A 22,807-nucleotide genomic window follows, 5' to 3' on the forward strand; every position below is an offset into this window, starting at 1 on the left:
GGAAAGACTGCGTCTTTTTATATCCGCGTAAATATTTCGAAATTTGGACGGCAGTCAAATGCTACCTCGCAGTCCAGGAATAACCTGTTAATCAGAAATCACTGCATCCAGGAACGCACAGCCGATTGCAGCCACTGTCACGTGGCAGTAACACGTCAACAGCTCTGCCTCGTCGGTAAACAATGAACACGGACCCCGGGTCAATTTTCTCCATGCAGTAACACCATTCTTTGACTAAAAGGTTCATGGTCTTGCTTCGTTGCTACAGTAAACTTTGACGTACCACATTTACTGTATGTTACATAAATCACTTCGAAATTACCGAAGAAGGTAGCTAAAACAGCACGGCTTGTCTGTAATTATCTGGAACCTCCTGAAATTAAGTACTTCCATCAATTTAGTACTCCAACCTCCCACTCCACCCCAGATAAAATATTCCTTTCGTTATTACAATATTAACGACGTTTTTAATTACAACAGAATAATGAGAGTAAAGTTCCTTTACGCGAGCTAATTAAGTGAATATGTGAGATTTGAGGTTTTCACAGCGGTGAGTATGAAGATTTCTGTCTTCTGGGTTGTTGCGCTGTGTAGTCTGGTCGATGTTTACCAACGTTTCAGAGGTCATACTGCCTCCGTCATCAGAGTATGAAGATTTCTGTCTTCTGGGTTGTTGCGCTGTGTAGTCTGGTCGATGTTTACCAACGTTTCAGAGGTCATACTGCCTCTGTCATCAGGGCGATGAAGATTTCTGTCTTCTGGGTTGTTGCGCTGTGTAGTCTGGTAGATGTTTACCAACGTTTCAGAGGTCATACTGCCTCCGTCATCAGAGTATGAAGATTTCTGTCTTCTGGGTTGTTGCGATGTGTAGTCTGGTCGATGTTTACCAACGTTTCAGAGGTCATACTGCCTCCGTCATCAGGGTGAAGAAGATTTCTGTCTTCTGGGTTGTTGCGCTGTGTAGTCTGGTCGATGTTTATCAACGTTTCAGAGGTCACACTGTCTCCGTCATCAGGGTGATGACCGATGTTTCAGAAGTGCTTACTGCCACCATCATGAGGGTAATGAGGCAGTACGCGCCTCTGTAACCAGAAGACAGCCATCTTCAGACACGCCGCCGTGAGAAATTGAAATCTCACTCTGACACTACCGTTATCAACATCGGGGCTTGTTGCTACATTTTCCTCTCATTATTCTTACCATCCCTCCCCTGCAGCACCGGTGAAACGCCATCATGAAGCAAAAGATCAGCATATCTGCCGAAAAGAAACAGTGAAACTTTCGAACAAGAGTTGAAGCACAGAGAATAACGAACAATATAGGAACAAGCAAGAATGCTTTGCTCAGGAATGTGATTCTGGTGAGAATCATGACAAAAAAATGCCAGAAAGGAAACGGATGTCGCGATACAGAAAAGGACAAGCTCGTAGAGAGGACAGTCCAGGCAGCAAGACCACTACGACCAACCGAGACCTTGACTGGACAAAGAGAGAGAAAAACGAACTAGGTAACAAAACAAGAGTCTCACATCGCCCGGGGGCTAAAACCTTCCTCTGGTCTGTCGAACGGGTACTCGGAACACAACTGAGCGATTTAGACGACTTCAAAGTGTTTCTAAGAACGTTCTTGGCTCGAGTGTAGTGTTTATTGACCTTCATTTGGAGTATAATTAATCTCCAGACAGATTTAAGCTGTGTACAACAAAGTAACAATAAATTTACTCTGTCCTCAGATTATGCAAAAAAAATTATTTCCCGTTATTCTCGTTTTCAGATATTCATTATAGAATTTGTTTTAAAATCTTTTACGGTATGAAAGAAAATAATAAATTAAGTTATTAAATAAAGACTGAGCCATGCGACACCAACATTTCGATTGAACTACGAATCCGACAGGCTTAACACGTATGGAAAACGTAGTAACCCTACGGCGTCTGCACATACATCATGGCTCTAATGCTGTTGCTGCTGCTGAACGCAATTCAGGAGTGGCACAACTCCTGAAATCGTGATTCTCTACAGCAGCGTTTCTCAACCTATGGTACGCGAACTAAGTAAGAAAATTAAAAGATAATATAAACATAAATAAGTTTTCCCTGAACGCATTTGGTTAGTGGTACATTTAATGAGTTGAATTATAATTAGTGGTAAAAAGTAAATTAAAGTTTGTCCCACTATAAGCCATGTAGGCGTTTGGGGTGAGTGGAGGTATAGCTCCTCTCTTCCTTGATCTCGGCACTAGATGGGGGATGAGTGGTCAGCATCACGCCCCGGCCGGCTTTACCCCAGGGAAAGGACCCCCGGTACCCCTTGTAGAGGAGGCTGGGTGGGCCCCAGAGCCGGTCTGGACGCAGAGGCTAGAGGAAAAATCCTCTGCCCCCGTCGGGGATCGAACCCCGGCCGTCCAGCCCGTAGCTACTCACTATACTGACTGAGCTCATTGTAATTAGTGGTACGCCAGAGGAAAAGGGTGAGAATCCCTGCTCTGAGGTAGGTATATACATTTAATAGACGTGACATTTTAGAAGCTGGCTCTACCCTTATCTTCAGGCGATTGTCAATAAGATGACAGATTTTTTTGCTCATATATTTTGTATTTACTTTACCATTACTGGCAAAGTTTGGACCTTCTGCATACCAGGCCAGTACGCTGACCACTGATTTGAAGACAAACAAATCTGTTAGTATGATGACAAAACAATCATTGAAGCCGAAGTACGGCAAACTCCTGGAACATCGTGCATGTCCAATATACTTCAAACAGTGGGCACTGTCCAATATAATGCTTGTATCATGTCCAGTCCGTTCATTGCTGTTGTACATTATTCAGCAGTCACTTTTCATGATGCACGCATTTGCTGTGCAAATATGAATAGCTTCTGTTACTTTCTTCAATTTGGCAATAGAAGAGATTCATTCTGTACGGCACTGTGCAGTTGAGTGTCGTTACTAAACACTTCGGAAAATCACAAACCCAAACAGCACACACAGACTCAGAAGGGAACATTCTCTCGCCTTTTGAAAGGTTGTGGGTTATGTCGCCATGGAACATTTGAGCTTTCGATGTCTCGTAATTTCGACTGAGGGGGCAGGTCCAGCCCTTGAATCTTAACTCCAAAGGAAAACATTAACTCGGACTCAGTACGTAAGTCACTGCCCCGATGCTTGTCTTATTTACTCAGAAATATCATTCATAAAACGACGCCTGAAAGCCGCCATACCGCTAACTTCACATGATAATGACCAAACCTTTTACTCGTATATAAAATCTACTATGAAATATACTGTTTTGCATATTATAATATTTAAGTATATAGGAAATCAGACATAACAGTTTATAAATCAATAACAAACATTTCCAGAACGTATTAGAGTCATAATTTCATCGGTCACTTCACATTTTTCCAGACACTGTTTTTCCCAGATACTCTTGAGTCTGAAACATTCTCTAGACCAGTGGTATTCAACCTGGGGTACGCGAAGACATTTTAGGGGATACGTGAAATTTAAAAAAAAAATTATTTTATGATAAACACTGAATAATCAGTAATGTAATTTATTTAATTTATTTTAGATGTAGATTATATACTATGTATAACTTGAATTATACACCAACAACTTTGGGGGTACAAAGTTGAGGAGAAATTATATCTGGGGGTACGCGAACAAAAAAGGTTGAATACCACTGCTCTAGACATTTATTCCACATAGAGTTACATCATCACTTTGTTGCAGACTTGGTTCCGTGTGAGCCTCAAACCTAACTCGGCAGTTGAAACAATTCCTCCTTGGTTTCTTCCAGAGAGTTTTGCGAGTAGCAAACATATGCAACTTGTGTCCGTAACTTTTCTTCCGCTGTCGTGTTGAGTCGTTAACATCTTCTAGAGGAAACGAATGCATTCGTGTGACAAAAAAGTTGAACATTTTCCAAGACGGCAGCACGGTTTGTAGTTTTGGCTGTGGTCAGGTGGTAACAGGAGCAACCGGAAAACCGCTGTGCCCAGAATATCACCTGGACATCATCAACGTGAGTCACCGTGTAGCAGGTCTATGACAACGCGCTGTATGATGCAAACCAGGATACCGTGTCACTCAAAATACCAGCTTCTGGCTAACACCGAGCACAGCAGCCACAGAACATGGAAAAAGTGCATTTGCTGGTACGGGTCAGACCTCAAGGCACGGAATCACAGCGTATTTAAAGCTCATTTATCAACTGAGATCGAGCCTCGAGGTCAAGTTGTTGGCACCTTGTTCTGAATGTTCCAGGTTCGATTCACAGCTTATAATTTCGTGACTTAATCGTGGTTTCCCTCAGTACGTGCAGCAAAATCTGATCTACTGTCTTAAACGAATATGAAAATTTCATCCTGTAACATACTCCAAATTCATTATTCAGTCATTTGAGAACGACGCTAAAAATGAGAAATGCATTGGACACGAAATTAAGGGCACACTAAAACACTTCCATTACAAGGACGATGAGGCAGAAAATATCTCTGAAACGTCGGAAAATTCTGCTACACGGCGCAACATCCCAGAAGACGGGTCATCTGATGTTCGCTGCCGTGAGAACAGAAATTATCGCCTAACAAACGTTTGTTCTTTCTTGGGAATTCACAAAGCGTTCCCGTAATTTAAATTCCAAGTGGGCGAAACCAGGTATCAGAGAACAGTTCTGGAAATATGTGTGTTCATGAGACCGTGCCTCGTTTTTTTTACTAAGTTCAGCCATGAGTTCGGTTTTTTAAATGCACAAATAGCACTCCTGTGCCACTTTGTAAACATTCATGGATTATTTTTACGCCCACAACGAAATTAAGTGCATGAAGGCCACTGACGGATACCAGACACTTTTCCAAAAGAATATTTCTGTTCTTTTTACAGTTTTGTAAACTAAATGCAAAACCAGATGGTGAAATAAAAACATTTTATCGAGGATAATTGAAAGCCTGCTCAAACGTGCAGATGTAGAACCGACTGTTTAGCAAAGGCTAATTCTTTATTTACCTATTTACAAGTTCTCTCTCGATTTACTACTACTACCAATATAATCACTGATTTAACATTCTTTTCTCAAAGACGTTACTCTCTGGTCCACTTTCTCAGGTGGTTGCTTGCATACAGGGGCAAGACACGCGGTTTACCGGGGAATACATTCGAACGTCTAGTGGTAATGCCAGGAAAGAACGCACAAAACCGTGAAACATCAGAAATTGCCACGGCATACCAGGATATATAGGGAAAACGGGTAATATCGCGAAATATTGATAAATTCCCGGAAATATTGAGATGTTGTCGGAAACACCAGGGCATACCTGTCAATAACGGGAATAAAACGACCAAGGTTTTCACAGCAGTAATACGAAGATGGCTGTCTTCTGGGATGTTTCGCCGTGTAGTCTGGTAAAAGTTTACCAACATTTCAGAAGACCTTATTTTCTCCATCATCAGGGCGATGTCGAAGGCAACAAGGACCAGTGATACGTCGGTAGACTTCTACCAGACTACACAGCGCAACAACCCAGAAGACAGCCAACTTGAGATCTGCACATTCAGTGTCATCTGCGCGTACGTGTCAATAACCGACTCTAATGTAACATAAAAATGACCTTCGTAAGCCAAACCAACGAAAAAGAACTAAACAAAAACAAACATCTACCCAAACCTACACAAAGCTATCCAAATCCTCCACAAAGAGAATAAATCTTTCCCAAACTGGCGTAACTTCAGGTAAAGTAAAGGAACCAGACGACGCCTAATGCAACACGAGCTAACCTCTCCTAAACACAAAGCATTCTTGTCACCTAAGCTTGCAACACCGAGCCATGACGAGGTTGCAGGGTCATGCCGATTAATGACACGTGGCATAGCACAACAGAAGTTATCATAACTGATGCGAGACTCGTTACATTCCAGCTGTCTTCGGGGCCTAAGATGGAGTCTGAATGTTTCGACGAAACACTTTAATTCGCGCGAGTCCACACGTTAAACCAGAACATCGACATATCCAACGCCATGAGAACCTCGAATATTATCACACAACGCATTCCGTTGTCGATGAGTTGTGATAAATTGAGAACATTCTGAAATAAGGAGCACTGAGCTATCAGAGGCCGAGTGGATTATAACACAGCCGGTAATGGAGCGTCGCTTTTTGAAACTGAATTCCTTTGTTAACTCGAGCGGTGGAATCACGCCCAAAGCAGTTTACCTGTCATCAAAAAGAGATCAGCTGCCCAATGTTGCCACTAAATACGCTTTATAGTTTCTCAAGACTCAGAAAACATTTACATTTAAATGACCCTGAGACCGCTTGCTGCTTTCATTTACTTCATAATCCTGTCTTAAGAATAACATCACGTTAACGTGTGTCGCTTATGATTTATAAACAAACATTGCATACATGGCCGTTGGTGCCTTTCGTTTCAGGTTCCGAAGAACACGCTGAATGTTTTAATATTACTATAGCTCTGCATTTCGTTCATGACGACTATGTAATGGATGTAGAAAGGTGCAGACTAGTATCTGGTGCCAGAGTTCAAAGGATGCCGACACTAGGTTCTGAACATGACCTGTAAATGACCACCAACCGCCGCCCTGGTGTTACAAAAGCACTTTAATGTGCGTTTCTCCAGTACTTACCAGTTTATTGACCAACTATTGTTCTGCTGGAAGTATAAAAAAAAACCAGAGGTGAACAGCTTACGGAAAGTTTTTCAGTTGATGGTCAATATGACGCCAGAACTTCATCTGTACCACCTCGACCCCCCTCCGCGGCTTTACATTCGGTATACAGAACATCGGTAACAGACGATAGCACACGTATCTACAGTTGACTCCACTGACCTCAACGTCTTCAGCGGGCGAAAGCTGGTGTTAAGAATTCAAATTATATTCAGAGCATTTTTGTTTGTATGATTTTGTCGTCAACCGTTATCCCCATGTATATCCCATAAACCGCCAATTCGGGTTTCCACCACAGACCATTCTTCCCATGGGGCGAACGGTAACCTAAACAGTGACTCCGAACAATGTGGGAACTAGCGAAAATTTAGATAAAAATTCTTAGAGATATAAAAAAACGTATTTGTAACTCACCCCCACGAACATTTCAAACAGCTCGCCAACATGACCATGTTAATACTTTTTATTTTATAACAAAAATTCACTGTAATTACAATTTCTAGTCTATATATTCTGAAAATCTATAATCCTTTACACGTCTGCACGATTTTACTACATATTGCCAGTATTTCGCACCGTACATAAAATATATTTGGTATTTTCTGTGAAAACAATGAGTTTCATTTCCTAAGAACGTGCCAAAGATATAATTTCCATTTGTTATATATACTCCAGCGCCATTTTTTAAAGAAATGATTCCTAAATTTATACTAAATTTCTGCATGCCTGGTCATTCAAAATATCTGTAACCTACGTTAACATGCGCTGGTTTTACACACTCCACGACGCTTAAGTTCCTAGTCTCATGCTGTAATACTTTTAACAGGGAGTTAAATATTTACATGTTGCCGTAACGGGGTTCATGATAACTGGCCACTTAGCATCGCAATGACATTCATAACTAAAATAAACAAATTTCCACGACGCTACACTGTAAAGGATAACTTACACTTGCATAATTAACGATTCCTTGTTAAAACGTAACTTCATACTCAATAGAAAACAAGCCATAAATTACCACACGAAAGATCCGGTTGAAATTCAACGGGGAATGATTAATCTCTTATCTTCATCTCCTTTAGGATTACATCTCAAGCCTGCCTAATGGTAGGAAAACTTGTAAAATGGACAGCTTATTGCTGGTCGGAGTAGGAGTGGTTGAGGTAGTGGGAGGAGAGAAATCTCACTTTGTGCCCATAGCAAATGGAGCTCTGTAAGAGGCTTTGTTCCTTTCCGATCCACAATGCTTCGCCTTCAGTTTGAGTTTTCATGTTATGAATAAAGTCCTTAGACGGGAATTACCTCTGCCAGCAAAAGAATTCGTAAGAGATTACAGACCATTTCACGTATTGAAAGTATCAGGCTACATCATTAAGAGCATGAACAATTCGCACTTGGCGTTCTCGTCGATTTGTTTCATGTCATTACTGAACTCGATCTATTCGTGGGTCGATCATTGCACTTTCAAGGACAAGATCCAGTCCAACGGGCGTAGTGTCTCTACTTTCAAACATCGACTCCAAAATAGCTACATAATGACGAACTGTCCTCTTCGCCAAATATTAATCGAATAATCAAATCAAGAGGTGCACGACAGGGAAGCATGTATCAGGGGGATGAGAACTGAGCACAAATTTTGGATTGGAATGTCTGAAAGTAAAACAGCACTCGGAAGACCTAGACGTAAACGGGAAGATAATATTTAATAACGTCTTGACGAAACAGAGTGTGAAGGCGTGGACTGAATTCACCTGCCAAAGAACTGGGAGTGGTGGCTGGTTTTTGTTAACACAGCAATTGACTTTAGGGCCACCTTTTATGTAAGCCCGGACATTTATTGATTCGCTGAGCAAATACCAGCTTCTCATGAGTGACTTTCCTTCATGACGTAATTTATAATTCTTACGAATTTCGAGATGACATAGCACTCAAAGTACTGGGGAACTGTGGCGAGTAGCAAATATTTTGGGATGAGACACTCGTGTACAATTTAAAGGTGGTATCTCCGAATTCGCCTTAAGGACTGATGAGAACCACGATAAATTTTGAACAGCCAGTATGTCGACCAAGATTCGAACCGGGTACCTTCGAAATATATATCTATGACTAGGCCTATACCGGGCTGTTCAGTCAAGTGGTTTTCCGATGTATCGGAAAGCACAATTACGGTTAGCTTCTCAATTTTAATTTCTCTACAGTGTTCGTTATAAGAATATAGCCAAAAACAGACAGACCCTACATTCGATGTTCCATGAACAAGGAATGTTTTTGATGAATTGATGCCTTCAGTTACGATGTTGCAAAACAATTAAGTACGAGTTTGTCTGTGGGGGGAATAACACAACTTCTGCTCAAGAGTGATGACGATGACTCCCTTTCACGGTCACAAGTCAATGTCAACTGACGTCCGAACCAGACAGGCCGGCAGTAGTGTCAGCTGATTACACGCCATTATCAGTGACGTACGAACTTAAGAATCTGATGATCGCTCAGTTGGTCAAGATATCCTCGTGATGCATACCCAAAGTTTATTACAGTTTTCACAAGAGATTACCGATGGACCTCATCCCAGGAAACAAGAATCCAGACCACACCCACGTCCTTTTATTAATTATCCATTCAAAAATCAGTTTTCCATCTCAACCACGACTGGTTGCCTTCAGGTTTTCCAATTAATCATCCGCTTTTCATCTCACGCGTGCAACATGTTTAGCCAATCTCAATCTCCCAAATAAGAGTTACGTGAATCTCAACGACAGGTATTGCAAGAGCTTGGTCCCATGGGCTGCAGACCTATTTGAACTTTCCATTCGTCAGAATATTCTACACTTGAGAACGAAGACACAGGTCATTTAAAGACGCCTGACCGACGGCAGACTGTATTTAGCATGGAATTGTATGAAGGATAATGATCTCGTCTCATGAATGAAAAAGGACTGGCAAGGAAGCGGTCGTGGCCCATTTGATCGCGATAATTAAGACGTTATCGCCTGAGCCAACTTGCCAGTCCGCCACTGATAAACTATTATTTATTTTTATTTAGTGTTCTGTCTGACGACAGGTCCATATGAACAGGATCCTTCCATCCTTTTCTCGGACTGGGACCTGTTGATATACGTTCTTGGCAGATGATCCAGAAGTGGTTTGCCATTGCCTTCTTCTGTGTGTGAATGGAGTAATTGTTGGGATGCCACGGAGAAACCGGGGAAGCTCCCGGAGGAAATCTCCGTGTTGCCTAGACCACGGCCTTGCCCAACACAAGTTATAAATTCGGGCACCGCCGGGAATCGAACCCGAGACCCCAGGATTACAAGGCCAGCGTTCTAATCGCTAGACCACCGTGGCTGTTTTATAAACTATAGGTGTACATAATTTAGGTAACAACTGCTTAATTATTTACAAAATCAATTGGAGAAAAGTGTACATAACACGTGACAGAGCCACACGCACCATTAATTTTAGAAGACAGAAAAAGACAAAATAGAAACTATAAGAAAACCCGAGTTTTATAAAATTTTAAGACGAAAAAGACTGAATTAATGCCGTTAGCAAAGACAACTTCCTGGTGCCTAAGCATCAAGCCAAGAAGGATTAAAGGGAGTGCTGAGGTAAAGCTCGCATTTTAGACACAAGACGGAGATGAATCTTCGAGCTCCACGAAATAAATAAAATAAAGCAGTCCGCCAGCCCCATTAGACAGGAGGCGAATCTGGACACAATGAAGCATAAACAAAGCCGAAGGCGGTTGTCTTCTGGGTTGTAAAGCCGTTTAGTTTCACAGATGTTCACCAACGTTTCAGAGGTTCTTTCTACCTCCATCATCAGGGCGATGATTCTGCTTCTACCGACTACACGGCGCTACAACCCAGAACAGCCGTGAAAACCTGAAATCCTACAAAGAATAAAAAAAAAAAGCCTTCACGGAAACTAACCACTTCTGACACGCGTTATTCTCCCATCTTTAAGGTGACGATAAAGAACCTTGAAAAATTAAGCGTATGTTTATCCATAACTGACCACAGACAACAAAGAATCTATCGCAGTTATTAAAACGTCAACAAACAATTGCCTGTGCACAGTACAATATGGGGTAAAAAGAAGAATTCCTTTGTTCGAAGTCAAGTAATGGTGATTATTATAACAGTAACAATACCAAAGGCTAAACAACAACGGTGGCACTCTTAAGCGATCAAGACAATTCAATGGACACGATTCTGAGCCAGTTCCATCACTTCCAATAACATCTGGATGTAACTAGAACATTTTTTTTAAAATAAATCTCAAGAAACAGCTATTTTCGGATCGGTATATTCACTAAGAAAAACACTGGTTCAATATTGGTCTATGTTTCAGTACCAACAGCTCAATAAATACCAAGGTCAAAGCGAATGTCTGTGTTGAAGTGTAAATATACATTACAGGATGATGTTCTACATCGCACCTGAAATATCCAGGTATGTAAATAAACTGTTAAATGATAGCGTCATTATATTAATACACACACACAGATGATACGTAAGACCATATTAAAACCGGACCACGAAATCAGCCAGAGATAAGACGAACAGAGCGTGGATCTGCGTACTCGAGATATCAGTATCACCGAATAGTAGAAAGTTGATAATAAAGAATAATAAGACAATTTAACATGAGCACAATGGAACACTCACAAAGAAAGCTATAATGAAACTTTAACAAAGCAGCGAACTCCGTTTGTAGACACTTTGTTAAATAATAACAAGTAGAAATAAACACTTATTGAGAAAGCTTCCTTATCTGGTGTCTTTTGCCCAAAGTCTCGCATGCTACTCAAAAAATTGGGCTTATGACTTGCTTACATCATTGTCGTCATCGTTGTAAATCTGTATTCGCCATCTTGCACAATTCACTCGCCTCAGGCAAGAAAGAAAGGACTTGCCTGTCTAAACTTGTTCATTTGTTCAATACACGGTCCGATAAGAAGTGCCGAAGTTGACTAAATTCCTTCTTATCGAGCACCGAAGACAATTTGACAGCGATGGATTCGTAAGTAAACTGACAAGACTACGGAGCAGACAACACGGGTTCGATTACCGGCACGGGCAGGAAACTCTTTCCATTGCCCAAATCGAGTCTAATGCCAGTGGATTCTGGAAGCCAGATGAATCCAAACTCTCATAGCCTCTTTAACATCCTCCTCCCAAATGATATATTTTATTCAGACTTTCTACGAATTTCTCATCTCTCCCCATTTGTGCTCCTGCCTCATTCTCCTTCATCATCAAAATAGTGTCCAGTGGGGAGTACAAACAATGAAGCTCCTCATTACGAAATTTTCTCCAGACAAATATTCGTAAGTTCAGCGAAGTTTCAGAGGTGCTTACTGCCTCCAATAACAGTGCTATCCCAGATGATGCGGGCAGCAGGCACCTCTGAAAATTCTGTAAACTTGTACCAGGCTACTCGCTAGAAGACGGTCATCCCTCAGTATGAGGACCATGTTTCACAACCAAACAAAACAACAGATGCAATACTGCACAAGCAGCTTTTCACTCACCCTGTGCGGTGCCCTGAGCAATCTGTGCACGGCGGCCAACTGGTTTATAAGCGGAAGAGTGGCACTGAAAGTGTGAACTGGCGGTCTGGGTGGTTCTGGGAAGTTCGTCGTGTACGCGAATGGGTCAATATCATTGAGATACTGCACCCTGCAGGTGAGAGCTGCCATGACAGTGCACCTCCACCTAAACCACACCGATGAGACACGCGCACACTACGAGCAACGGACGCGAACTGAGTCAGACTTCCAACATGGTCCGACAGTGGGTGACTACTAGCTACCTCTTGCGGAGACCGGGTAAGCGAAGAATCGAGGCAACAGCAGACCTGCGGCATTCCTAGCATTTCTTCAGACCCTCTCGGCACCAATCATCTTCCACCCACAATGCGAGTTCCTTCCCACTATCCATACCTTTCGCTTTCGACGCAAGGGGCCGGATGAGAATTTAATACGCACTTTGGCGTATTTTAATAGACACAGAAGACTCAACATCGATAACACCGTAGCATTCCACGTCAACTGTAAGTCCGCTTAACGTCTTCCCTGTGCCTCAAGAGTCATGAAGTAAATGCAGAATGAAGGCGATCTCCATGTATTCTCTAAAGAGAGTTGTCAGAGTCCTCGACACGCATCTCATAGGAGGATGAATGGAGCTCATAACCGGACTGGACGACTTGGCGAAGAGTGGCATCTTATCCCTACCAGGAGTAGAACAACGGTGGACAACCACTGTTGATAACAGGTATCGAATTCCATTTTCGAAATATAAGTAAAGTAAAGTTTGTCCCACTATACGCCATGTAGGCGTTTGGGGTGAGTGGAGGTATAGCTCCTCTCTTCCTTGACCTCGGCACTAGATGGGGGTGAGTGGTCAGCATCACGCCCCGGCCGGCTTTACCCCCGGGAAAGGATCCCGGTACCCATTGTAGAGGAGGCTGGGTGGGCCCCAGAGCCGGTCTGGACGCAGAGGCTAGAGGAAAAATCCTCTGCCCCCGTCGGGGATCGAACCCCGGTCGTCCAGCCCGTAGCTTAGTCACTATACTGACTGAGCTATCCCGGCTCATATTTTCGAAATATAACACTGCTTAAAGAAGAATATTTTACAGGCTTTGACCTCTATCAGCGCGTTTTCCATTTAAAGAAGTAAATCTTTCATTTCTGCAACAGCCAGAGACTGCCCTTGCAATTTTCCCTGCCGATGGGGGAGACAAAGTAGATTTCTGAAAGAAATGAGGGACAGACTCCAGTATCGATTATATCAGAAGTGAAGGCGTTCAAGTACTCGACAGCGGCCTGTTTCTTCCTCATTTCTTGTCATGTCTTCTCAGATCAGGTAAGTTGATGCTTGTTTCGTCTCAAAATTCTCTTTCTATCTCCTCCATATTCTGCTGACTTTCGTCATGTACTTTTATAATTCTGAACTCTCTTCGGCACTCTGTCGTCACCCATTCTACCTACACGGTATTTAATCTCTTCTTTAATCTTAGTAGCGTGTTCAGGCACGACACAGACCTAAAGGTTCTTAGGCTCTTTGTAGACCAGAATTAGAAGTGTGATCATTTTCCACTGTTAAGCTTCTGGGAACTTTGAGCCAGAATCAGAAGTGTGATTATCTTCAATTGCTGAAGCCAGAATTAACCCTTTGAAGTCGAAGATCGTCTGAATATTATTTATGAATTCAGTCCGTACCGCGAAGAAAACACTACACCTCACCATTACGAAAATCAGCTGGTTAACCCTTTGAAGCCGAAGCTCGTCTTCATAATATTTACGAATCCAGACCGTACCGCGAAGAAAACACTTCACTTAACCATTAGAAGTCGAATCAGGCGGTACCACATAAGATTTAACAAAAGAACATCCCGGTCAAAGCCTTAAAAGGTTTGATCATTTTTCTCGCCCAATAAGTCTTATTAATTACGTTGAATAAAGAATTCGTTAATTCACGCGTAGGCTAATCCGATACGGTCTAATGCGTCTAAGGTTTTCGACCTCTCGAATGCCGGAATTATGGGTTCGAATTCAACTTGAGGCACTCACGTATTTCCGCGTAATTCTGAGACTTCCTGTCGCGTGTAGGTTAATCCGTAAAAGCATGACAGAAATTAATCTGAACTAAAATACGTCACAGGGCCTAATTCGTGACATGAAACAGACAAAGTATCTCAGTCACGTTCTGCGTATCACATTGCCATCTTCCGATATCAGACCGCACGCGACTCCTCCATAATGAACAAAAGACTATACTCTGCAGTTCCCATGGCAACCCCCTAGACTTCTGACCTGACAATACGAGGTTCAATATGAAAGTCCTAGGGCAAGGCATTGCAAATGAAATACTTAATCTCGTGTGCCAAGAAATTGGGACAAATGCAATGAGTCTGGCCTATATCTCAGGATCAGACAGGAGTTTGGAAACTTCTCACTGCTTCAGAAAAGCTGTTCTGATTGGTTATCTTATCTTCTTTTCATTAAAAGGGACTTCATCAGTAAGCGGTATTGATTATGACTGATGAAAATATACCTGAATATTTGAAAGCAGATATGCAACGATTTTCGTCACGGGAAAATATACGAGGTGCGATCGGAAAGTTTAAAGACTGCGCGTATAAAAACCCGTACACTTATCTCAGGTATTAAATTCATCCATCACCCTCGAAGTAGTTCCCCTGGGAGTGAACACAACGATCCCAGCGCCGCTGCCAAGCCTGGAAGCATCCCTGGAAATCTTTCTTTGTCTGCGATTCTGCCTGAATCTCTTCTATCGTCTCAAATCTCCTTCCCTTTAGCTGAATTTTCATCTTTGGGAAGAGGAAGAAGTCACACGGAGCTTAGAAAGGAAGTTGGGGTCGGTTCTTGCAAGATCTTTGAGCTCCTGACAAACGAGAAGTCGATTCTGCTTCTGGTCCTCAGACAGGATGCGTCGCATGTGGAGTTCTTCCTTTAGAATCAGCTGACAGGTCCCATAGCCTATCCCAACAATGTCGCACAAGTCGTTGATGGTACGACGTCGATCTTCGTGAATGGCCTGCCGAATCTTCGTAACATTTTCGGTCGTTGTGCTCGAAGATGGTCGTCCAGAACCCTCGTCATCATCGACAGAGGTTCGGCCATTTTTAAAACGTGAATGCCACACAAAAGTTTGTGCACGACCCATTGCGGACTCCCCAAATGCTTGCTTTAGCATTTCATAGGTTTCCGTAGCCGTTTTTGACGAGTCTTTGGCAAAATTTGATGCACACGCCATTCCGAAATCGCAGGAGGGTCGGTGTAATGCACTACCAAAACGCCCGTAACTAAGAAACAAATGCTAATTCGATGATGCCTGCTGGCACACTGATTCACTATGAATGTAGGCCGCAACTCCTAGCGGCAGAAGCTCGTACTACATCCGGTTCGCCCTCTATTGACACAGTCTTGAAACTTTCCGATCGCACCTCGTAGGCAACGCTAAAACCAGAATATGGAATTCATGTTTTATAAACCCAGTGCCAACAAGAAGATTCTGTACCATGAAGACAGTCTAAAAAGCGTAGTTAAATATAATAAAATTCGCCAAACATTGTAAATGGCATCTGGCCCGATTTCCATGTGCTTGTTAACACATTACTTCTTTCTATTGTCAGACGAAGTTGTAAAACTACTAAAGTAAGGCGAGGAAGTCGACACACACACCTGCCAGCGCCATAACACTACAAGCGTTGTGTTTGTTAACCATCTTGAAGAAGCACTCTCCGATTGTTTGTTGTTTCTGTGTGTACAACTACAAGACGAACGAATTAAAAATAACATCTGTGTTCGCATGTGTACTCTAGTCGCCACTTAAATTAAAACACAATCTGAACCAGTTACTCCTTTTAAGTGTTATTCACACACTGACATCCATCCTGCTTACAGGAACATACAACACAACTAATTATCTGAAAAACGTCTTTCTCTGTGGAAATGAGCCTCTAACGAGCCCTTTGTCAATGTCCTAAATAGTACATGAGTAAATACGGAGCAGCTGTGGATTGATACTGACAGGGGAGAACGAAAGATTCTGAGTAAAACCTGGTTTTCCAGTCACAAACAGCGACTTTCAGTGGGCTAGACATTCTTCTCGGATAAAGGAATCAAAGAATGCATACCGAATTTTGGCGGGGAGACATCGCCTGAATAGCAGATAGTTTGAACATCGAGATTGAAGTGGAGGACTAATGCTACGACGAGATTTCAGGAGTGCGAAGTCGACCGTCTTCCGGATTGTGGCACCGTGTAATGTAATAGAAATCGACTCTCAAAACGCAGACAAATGCCAGAATCTAAATATTACGCCATGACCATTTCCTTCAATGTTATTTTCAGTTCGCTATTTAAGAAAAAGTCCAATTCAAGGATATATAGTTAAATATTTTGACATTACCATTAAATAATTCACAAAAAATTAAGACGAAAAAAATTGTGGCGATTTTTATGGAGATACGAGGTGCGATCGGAAAGTTTCAAGACTGCGCGTATAAAAACCCGTACACTTATCTCAGGTATTAAATTCATCCATCACCCTCGAAGTAGTTCCCCTGGGAGTGAACACAACGATCCCAGCGCCGCTGCCAAGCCTGGAAGCATCCCTGGAAATCTTTCTTTGTCAGCCTGTCAAGCACCATCTGCGATTCTGCCTGAATCTCTTGCCAAAGACTCGCCAAAACGGCCAACCGACCCCAACTTCCTTTCTAAGCTCCGTGTGACTTCTTCCTCTTCCCAAAAATGAAAATTCAGCTAAAGGGAAGGAGATTTGAGACGATAGAAGAGATTCAGGCAGAATCGCAGATGGTGCTTGACAGGCTGACAAAGAAAGATTTCCAGGGATGCTTCCAGGCTTGGCAGCGGCGCTGGGGTCGTTGTGTTCACTCCCAGGGGAACTACTTCGAGGGTGATGGATGAATTTAATACCTGAGATAAGTGTACGGGTTTTTATACGCGCAGTCTTGAAACTTTCCGATCGCACCTCGTATGTGAGGTTGGTAGGCAGGCGGAGGTAAAGTGTAGCGTAGGATCGTATGGTATCGTATGTTTATTATTTATTTATTTAGTGTTCTGTCTGACGACAGGTCCATATGAACAGGATCCTTCCATCCTTTTCTCGGACTGGGACCTGTTCATATACGTTCTTGGCAGATGATCCAGAAGTGGTTTGCCATTGCCTTCTTCTGTGTGTGAATGGAGTAATTGTTGGGATGCCACGGAGGAAAACTCCGTGTTGCCTAGACCACGGCCTTGCCCAACACAAGTTATAAATTTGGACACCGCCGGGAATCGAACCCGAGACCCCAGGATTACAAGGCCAGCGTTCTAACCGCTAGACCACCTCATCTTATTATTATTTAGTGTTCTGTCTGACGACAGGTCCATATGAACAGGATCCTTCCATCCTTTTCTCGGACTGGGACCTGTTCATATACGTTCTTGGCAGATGATCCAGAAGTGGGTATGTTTATTACCAGAGCTAATTACGGTGGGAAATCGTATGAATCTTTGTAATGCATACATAGCTGGAGGAAAACGACACTTGAAAGAGTTTTGAAAACCCCTGCGAATGGTTATCCATTGTACTAGGAGAAGCAGCTGGACTGAGCAGATGTGGTTCAAACCAATAATGCAGAACGTGCATGACCTGCTCCACTATGGGGTCATTGTTGCAGGCGGACTCATGAACTCGTGACCACCAAGACATCGATAATGAGATAACGAACCGATAGCATCTGATCCACTGGCCAACTGTTCTAATGATGTCAGTCGATATTAGGGCCACAATTATGAACGATGCCCTTATCGTTTTATGGCACAGAACATGGTCTACTTAAAATGTAATGAGGTCATGACCATTATATCTACATTTAAAAAGTTTTGAAACTGAAATTTTTTATATCTATGAGGAATTAGTTATAGTTTATAATAATGATAATAGTGAAAACCAGAACGTAGCGCCGTCGTCTAGTCTGATAAAAGTTAACAAACGTTTCGGGAGTCCTTGTTGCCTCCATCATCAGGGCGATCGCATAATAATTACAGATTGTTACTCAGAATCATTTGGGTGATTATCTCAAAGAAAATGAGATGGCAAGGGACAATTAGCACGCAAGCAGGACTTAAGACATGGCCACAGATATTCATCGGAAAAGCCCCGAGAGAAGAGCCTATTTCAGAGACTTGAACGTAGATGATGAGAATGTGAAAATGGATCTTATAGAAACAATGTGGTGTGCAGTGGATAAAGCTGGCTCAGGATAGGCTCCGATGGCGGAATTTTGTGAACACGTTAGCGAATCATTAAATTCTATAAAAGAAGGAATTTTTTTTTCTGATCAGCTAAGAAACTACCAGATTTTAAAGATTTCATCTCTGTGAAGATGTTTCTTGCAGGCAGACTGACAAACTACTACGATGGACATAACAGCCAGTTCCTGTGAACACAGTTTCTTGAAAGAGGAGAGAATAGATAAGATTCCGTAGTGAGCCAGCAGCTTTGTGTGGCTTAGGAATTAGTGTATTCTCCGTTGACAATACACTTCAGACACAAGACGTTTATGTATACAAAGAAGTGGCATTACAGAAATATTTCAAGAACTATAAGAAAATGACTTTTCCATAATAATGAAATACGCTGAACAAAGACCTGTTCACAGAATTAAAACCTCAAGAGCAAATAGAATTATTTTTTGAAGTTTTAATGAGGAGAAAGTGGTGACGTTTGTAACACTGCTGGAAAATGCCTGTACGTACAAGAGACAATAAGCAATTCTAAGACCACACCCAACTGCTTCCCATATTTCATAAATAAATAAAAGGTCACGGTATTATTTTACCCGTGTGTGTTAGCAACTAACAGTTTCCTACAGAACTTGTTAAGACTGTCAAGCGAATGACAACGAGAGAGTTTATGTGCTTCAAATTAGCTACCATCAGGAAGACAAACAGTATCAACTTGAGGTTATGCACGGTACCAGAAGGTTGAACAGGAAGGGACTCAATATTCCAGAGACTAAGGTTTCGACTCTGGGGCAGGAAGCTATCTCTCCTGGCTCACATTTTTCATGACCAATGAAGACAAGAAGACAACTGTCTTCTGGGATGTAGCACCGTGCACTCTCGTAGAAATTTACCGACGTGTCAGAGGTAATTACTGCCACCATTATCAAGGCTCCCCTCTGATGGCGGTAGTAAGCACCTCTTAAACGTATGTCAATTTCTACCAGAGTGCACGGCGTCAAATCCGAGAAGAATTCATAATCTCCTCCGTGAGAACTTGAAACATCAGTTCTTGGAACAACGCGGGATTAAGTTTAATCTTTCTGATGCCCAGCATTGAAACAACGATTACTGGCATACTTTCTGTAAGCGTCGGTCTCTTGCGAGACGAGGGTGGTTTATTCAAGTTCCCCTGCGCTATTCGGCAATCAGACATCTGGCTAGCGACTGGGTGGGGGAGAAGAGTCTATAGTCTGTCTAAATCACTGGTTCTCTGCTTTTCAAGATCTGAGATCTCATTAACCTTTTCTCGTCGACTTGCCGACCGCTAATTTATGGCCTAAATGAAATTAGTTCCTTGAAATTTCGTGAACTTTATTAGAAATTGTACTAATCATATGGCTGTCTTTTGAATTTCTGCGCCGTGTAGTTTAGTAGAAGTTTACCGACGTTTCAGAGGTGACCGCTGCCAAACTACACGAAGCTAGAACCAAGAAGATAGCCATCTACGGACACGCGCGGTGAAAACCTCAAATCATAACTACCGTAGAATGAGTAAAATTATTGGAACTACTTATTGCTGCAGACTTACCTTTATCATGCCTGAAGAACGTCGAACTCCCGTTCCATCTGTGATGACCCTGAAGTCAAAAGGAAACAAAATTATTAGCTCAGAGATTTCATAAGTGTGATCTGCGGGCTGTCAGTGGCCCCTGCGTGATCCGCGAAGAAAGGAGATTACGAAAGATATTAAGTATTAGTAAAAAAATACATAAACAGGTAGTTCAGAAGTGCTACGATGCTTCTGGAATTCAGATCGGTACCAACTTCTTAATCGTCAACACAGAACTTACCCGAGACGCTGGATCTGCGAAGTCGTCGTTGGCCTTTCGTGTATGCGAACCTGGCCTGGGTCCACCTCCTCGAAGTCCGATAATTCGGCGGCCGAATCTAAAACATGCAGATCAATCAGTGTAGCAACTGTTAACAACATGATTCTATACAATTTTTTTTTAAAAGTTCTACATCATAAATATTATTCTATATCGGACTCTTCTTCTTCTTCTTCTTCTTCTTCTTCTTCTTTCTTTCTTTCTTTCTTTCTTTCTTTTTTTTTTTTTCTTTCTTTCTTTCTTTCTTTTTTTTTTTTTTTTTTTTTTTTTTTTTTTTTTTTTTTTTTTTTTTTTTTTTTTTTTTTTTTTTGCTAAATCCGCTAAATGTAAGGGTGGTTCAGACATCACAACTCAAACAGCCAAACCGTCGTGTTTGTACTTCATGAAATATTCATCACACGAAAAAATAAATATTTGAAATGGAGGTTGTAGGTCTTAATTTAATCTGTGCATTACCACACAAGCCATTTGTTTTACGATAATCCGTTCTTGAGAAATTCGAAAAAGTTTAATTTAGGCTTCATTCACTCTAAAATATGAGTTATCAGTGACTGGTATACACAGAATTCAAGTTCGCCACACAACATTCGGTGCTCCGCCCTTCCCAACAAAATATAAAATCTGACATAAAATCAATTTTGTGATTTTGGGTATGAAATATGCAAACAGAATGTAGACATGAACTGTCCCCTAAGGAGTTAAAAGAAAATGTAACACCACATACATTACTGAGGGGCAGCTGGTTATGGTCCGCATAAAGTGGATGTTTTTGGAACAGAGATCACATTTACCTTAACCCACTGCCACCGCCTATCGTTACTTTGATTTCGTAATGGTCTTCAACCGCAAGCTCTGACCACACGAAGAATTCATGTGCTAGAACCGAAGGCTGTGTTCGTAAAGCATTGTTATATAATACGACACACGTGGATGACGACGAGATATAATCTGCTACACAGTATAGCGTTAAAACAGCGACGCACTTTAAATTTCTCTGTCAGTGAAGTGCAAATGCTATTTTTTTTCTGTGTATCAAAGGCACGACCGAAGACATTCAGTTGGCGGCATTTACCGCGGACACAGACGCCGGAGTAGGAGGGAGGAATCTTGTATCTTGCGCCTTTCAATTGTTCCCCCGTCCAACAAGTCACCCCCAAAGACTTATCCTTCCACTTGGATGATGAAGTGATGTCATCTTTGGTGGTGGCTCTATCTTTAACAAGGAAGGCTTATATAAAAAAGAAACTGGCGTGGCTGTGGAACAACAGCCTCTAGCTTTAAACCGTTCTTTTGGACTTCGTCCATGGTCTGAACTGTAAAACTATAAAATACAGCTTACGATGTATCACAAATTGAATTCTGGTTTCGTCATTAGACTAAAAAGGGGGGCAGAGGGCAGAGGACCCCTGGGTGAGCTAGCCTCAGACCTGGAGGTCGGCCAAATTTGATAATCGCAAGGAAACCTTATCATCATTACTGTTACAATCGCATGAGACTGTCTGGCAGACCTCGGCCGTTGACGGTCCCATTGTACATCCCCCAGCTGATACATGATATGGAGCAAATGAATGATGCTGGCCCCACGTGGACTGCCCTGGGAGTAAACAGCCCCCTTCAGGTACCCTTAATATGGAATGAGGAAGGGGTCCCCCCCACAAACATTGGTAACGGTAAACTTTATGCTCTGGTCGCCGACTGTGCGTCCTGGAAACTTGTCAAGAACACTTACTAGAGGCAGTTTTGGCAGGAGGAAGTTCCTGCCTGCGCTCTGAAGATACCATCCAGACATGCGCATGGCAAAACATGGAAACCACGCGAAATCTCACTCAGAACAGCCAATAACCTGGCGATATTATATCGTAAGTACAAGTCTGTAAAAGTGTTGCCGTTACACAATCCTGCTGTCATTTGCTCGTAGACCTTGTTCTGGATGTATTACTTCAATAGTTACTCCCCTTGTTTCAGAAGACCAACGGATATGACCATGGTCACGACCAGTAGCGACATTTTGAAAGAGACAGTTGCGTTCAGAGCGACAATTTGTCTTCCATTAAATGAGAGAGTAATTATCTGCAGGAGAAAGTAGTTTTTTATGCGACTAAATGATCACTACGTTACGTAGGTTGGTAGTCCTGCGCACGCATTTCTCACGTTGAAGTAAGACACGGCGTACTGTCGGTAGGGGCGTAGGCCGAATGTTTTTTTTTTGTTTTTTTTCCCATCTGTGGCTGACTACTCTATACAGACATATTTCTCATCTTCACCTATTGTATTCAAGTGGGCCATTCTTCAAGTTGCGTTGATGGTATCTGGCTGGCTATCTGCTTCCCCTTGGCAGTAGCTCACGTATCCAGCAAGCAAGTCATCCTCGTCGTAAACAGAGGTACGACCGGGTGGTCCACCTCTCTTTAACGCATTCACCGGCCCATTAGATCCTCTCCAAGGTTACACAAATTGTTCAAACC

General features: G+C 42.3%; 1 protein-coding gene across 4 annotated transcripts in view; it reads right to left on the reverse strand.

The window, feature by feature from the left end:
* Positions 1-22,807, reverse strand: part of Fhos (Formin homology 2 domain containing) — a 140,840-nt gene that overhangs the window by 77,224 nt on the left and 40,809 nt on the right. For 3 of the 4 annotated variants that reach the window (XR_015534455.1, XM_087346264.1, XM_087346263.1), the window contains exons 4-5: positions 20,304-20,400; positions 20,042-20,090 (exon numbers count right to left, since the gene is read on the reverse strand). Coding sequence is in view for 3 of the 4 variants with exons in the window: in XM_087346264.1 (XP_087202390.1) it covers positions 20,042-20,090; positions 20,304-20,400 (146 nt within the window). In the remaining variant the exon portion in view is untranslated. Of the gene's footprint in view, positions 1-12,222; positions 12,498-20,041; positions 20,091-20,303; positions 20,401-22,807 lie in introns of those variants that run through there. The other variant, XM_087346265.1, reaches the window with a different exon arrangement.

The sequence above is a fragment of the Zootermopsis nevadensis genome, unplaced genomic scaffold (assembly GCF_977971745.1).
Source record: "Zootermopsis nevadensis isolate Lab colony 2312 unplaced genomic scaffold, Znev_1.0 Znev_ptg000010l, whole genome shotgun sequence".
Lineage (NCBI taxonomy): Eukaryota > Metazoa > Arthropoda > Insecta > Blattodea > Termopsidae > Zootermopsis > Zootermopsis nevadensis.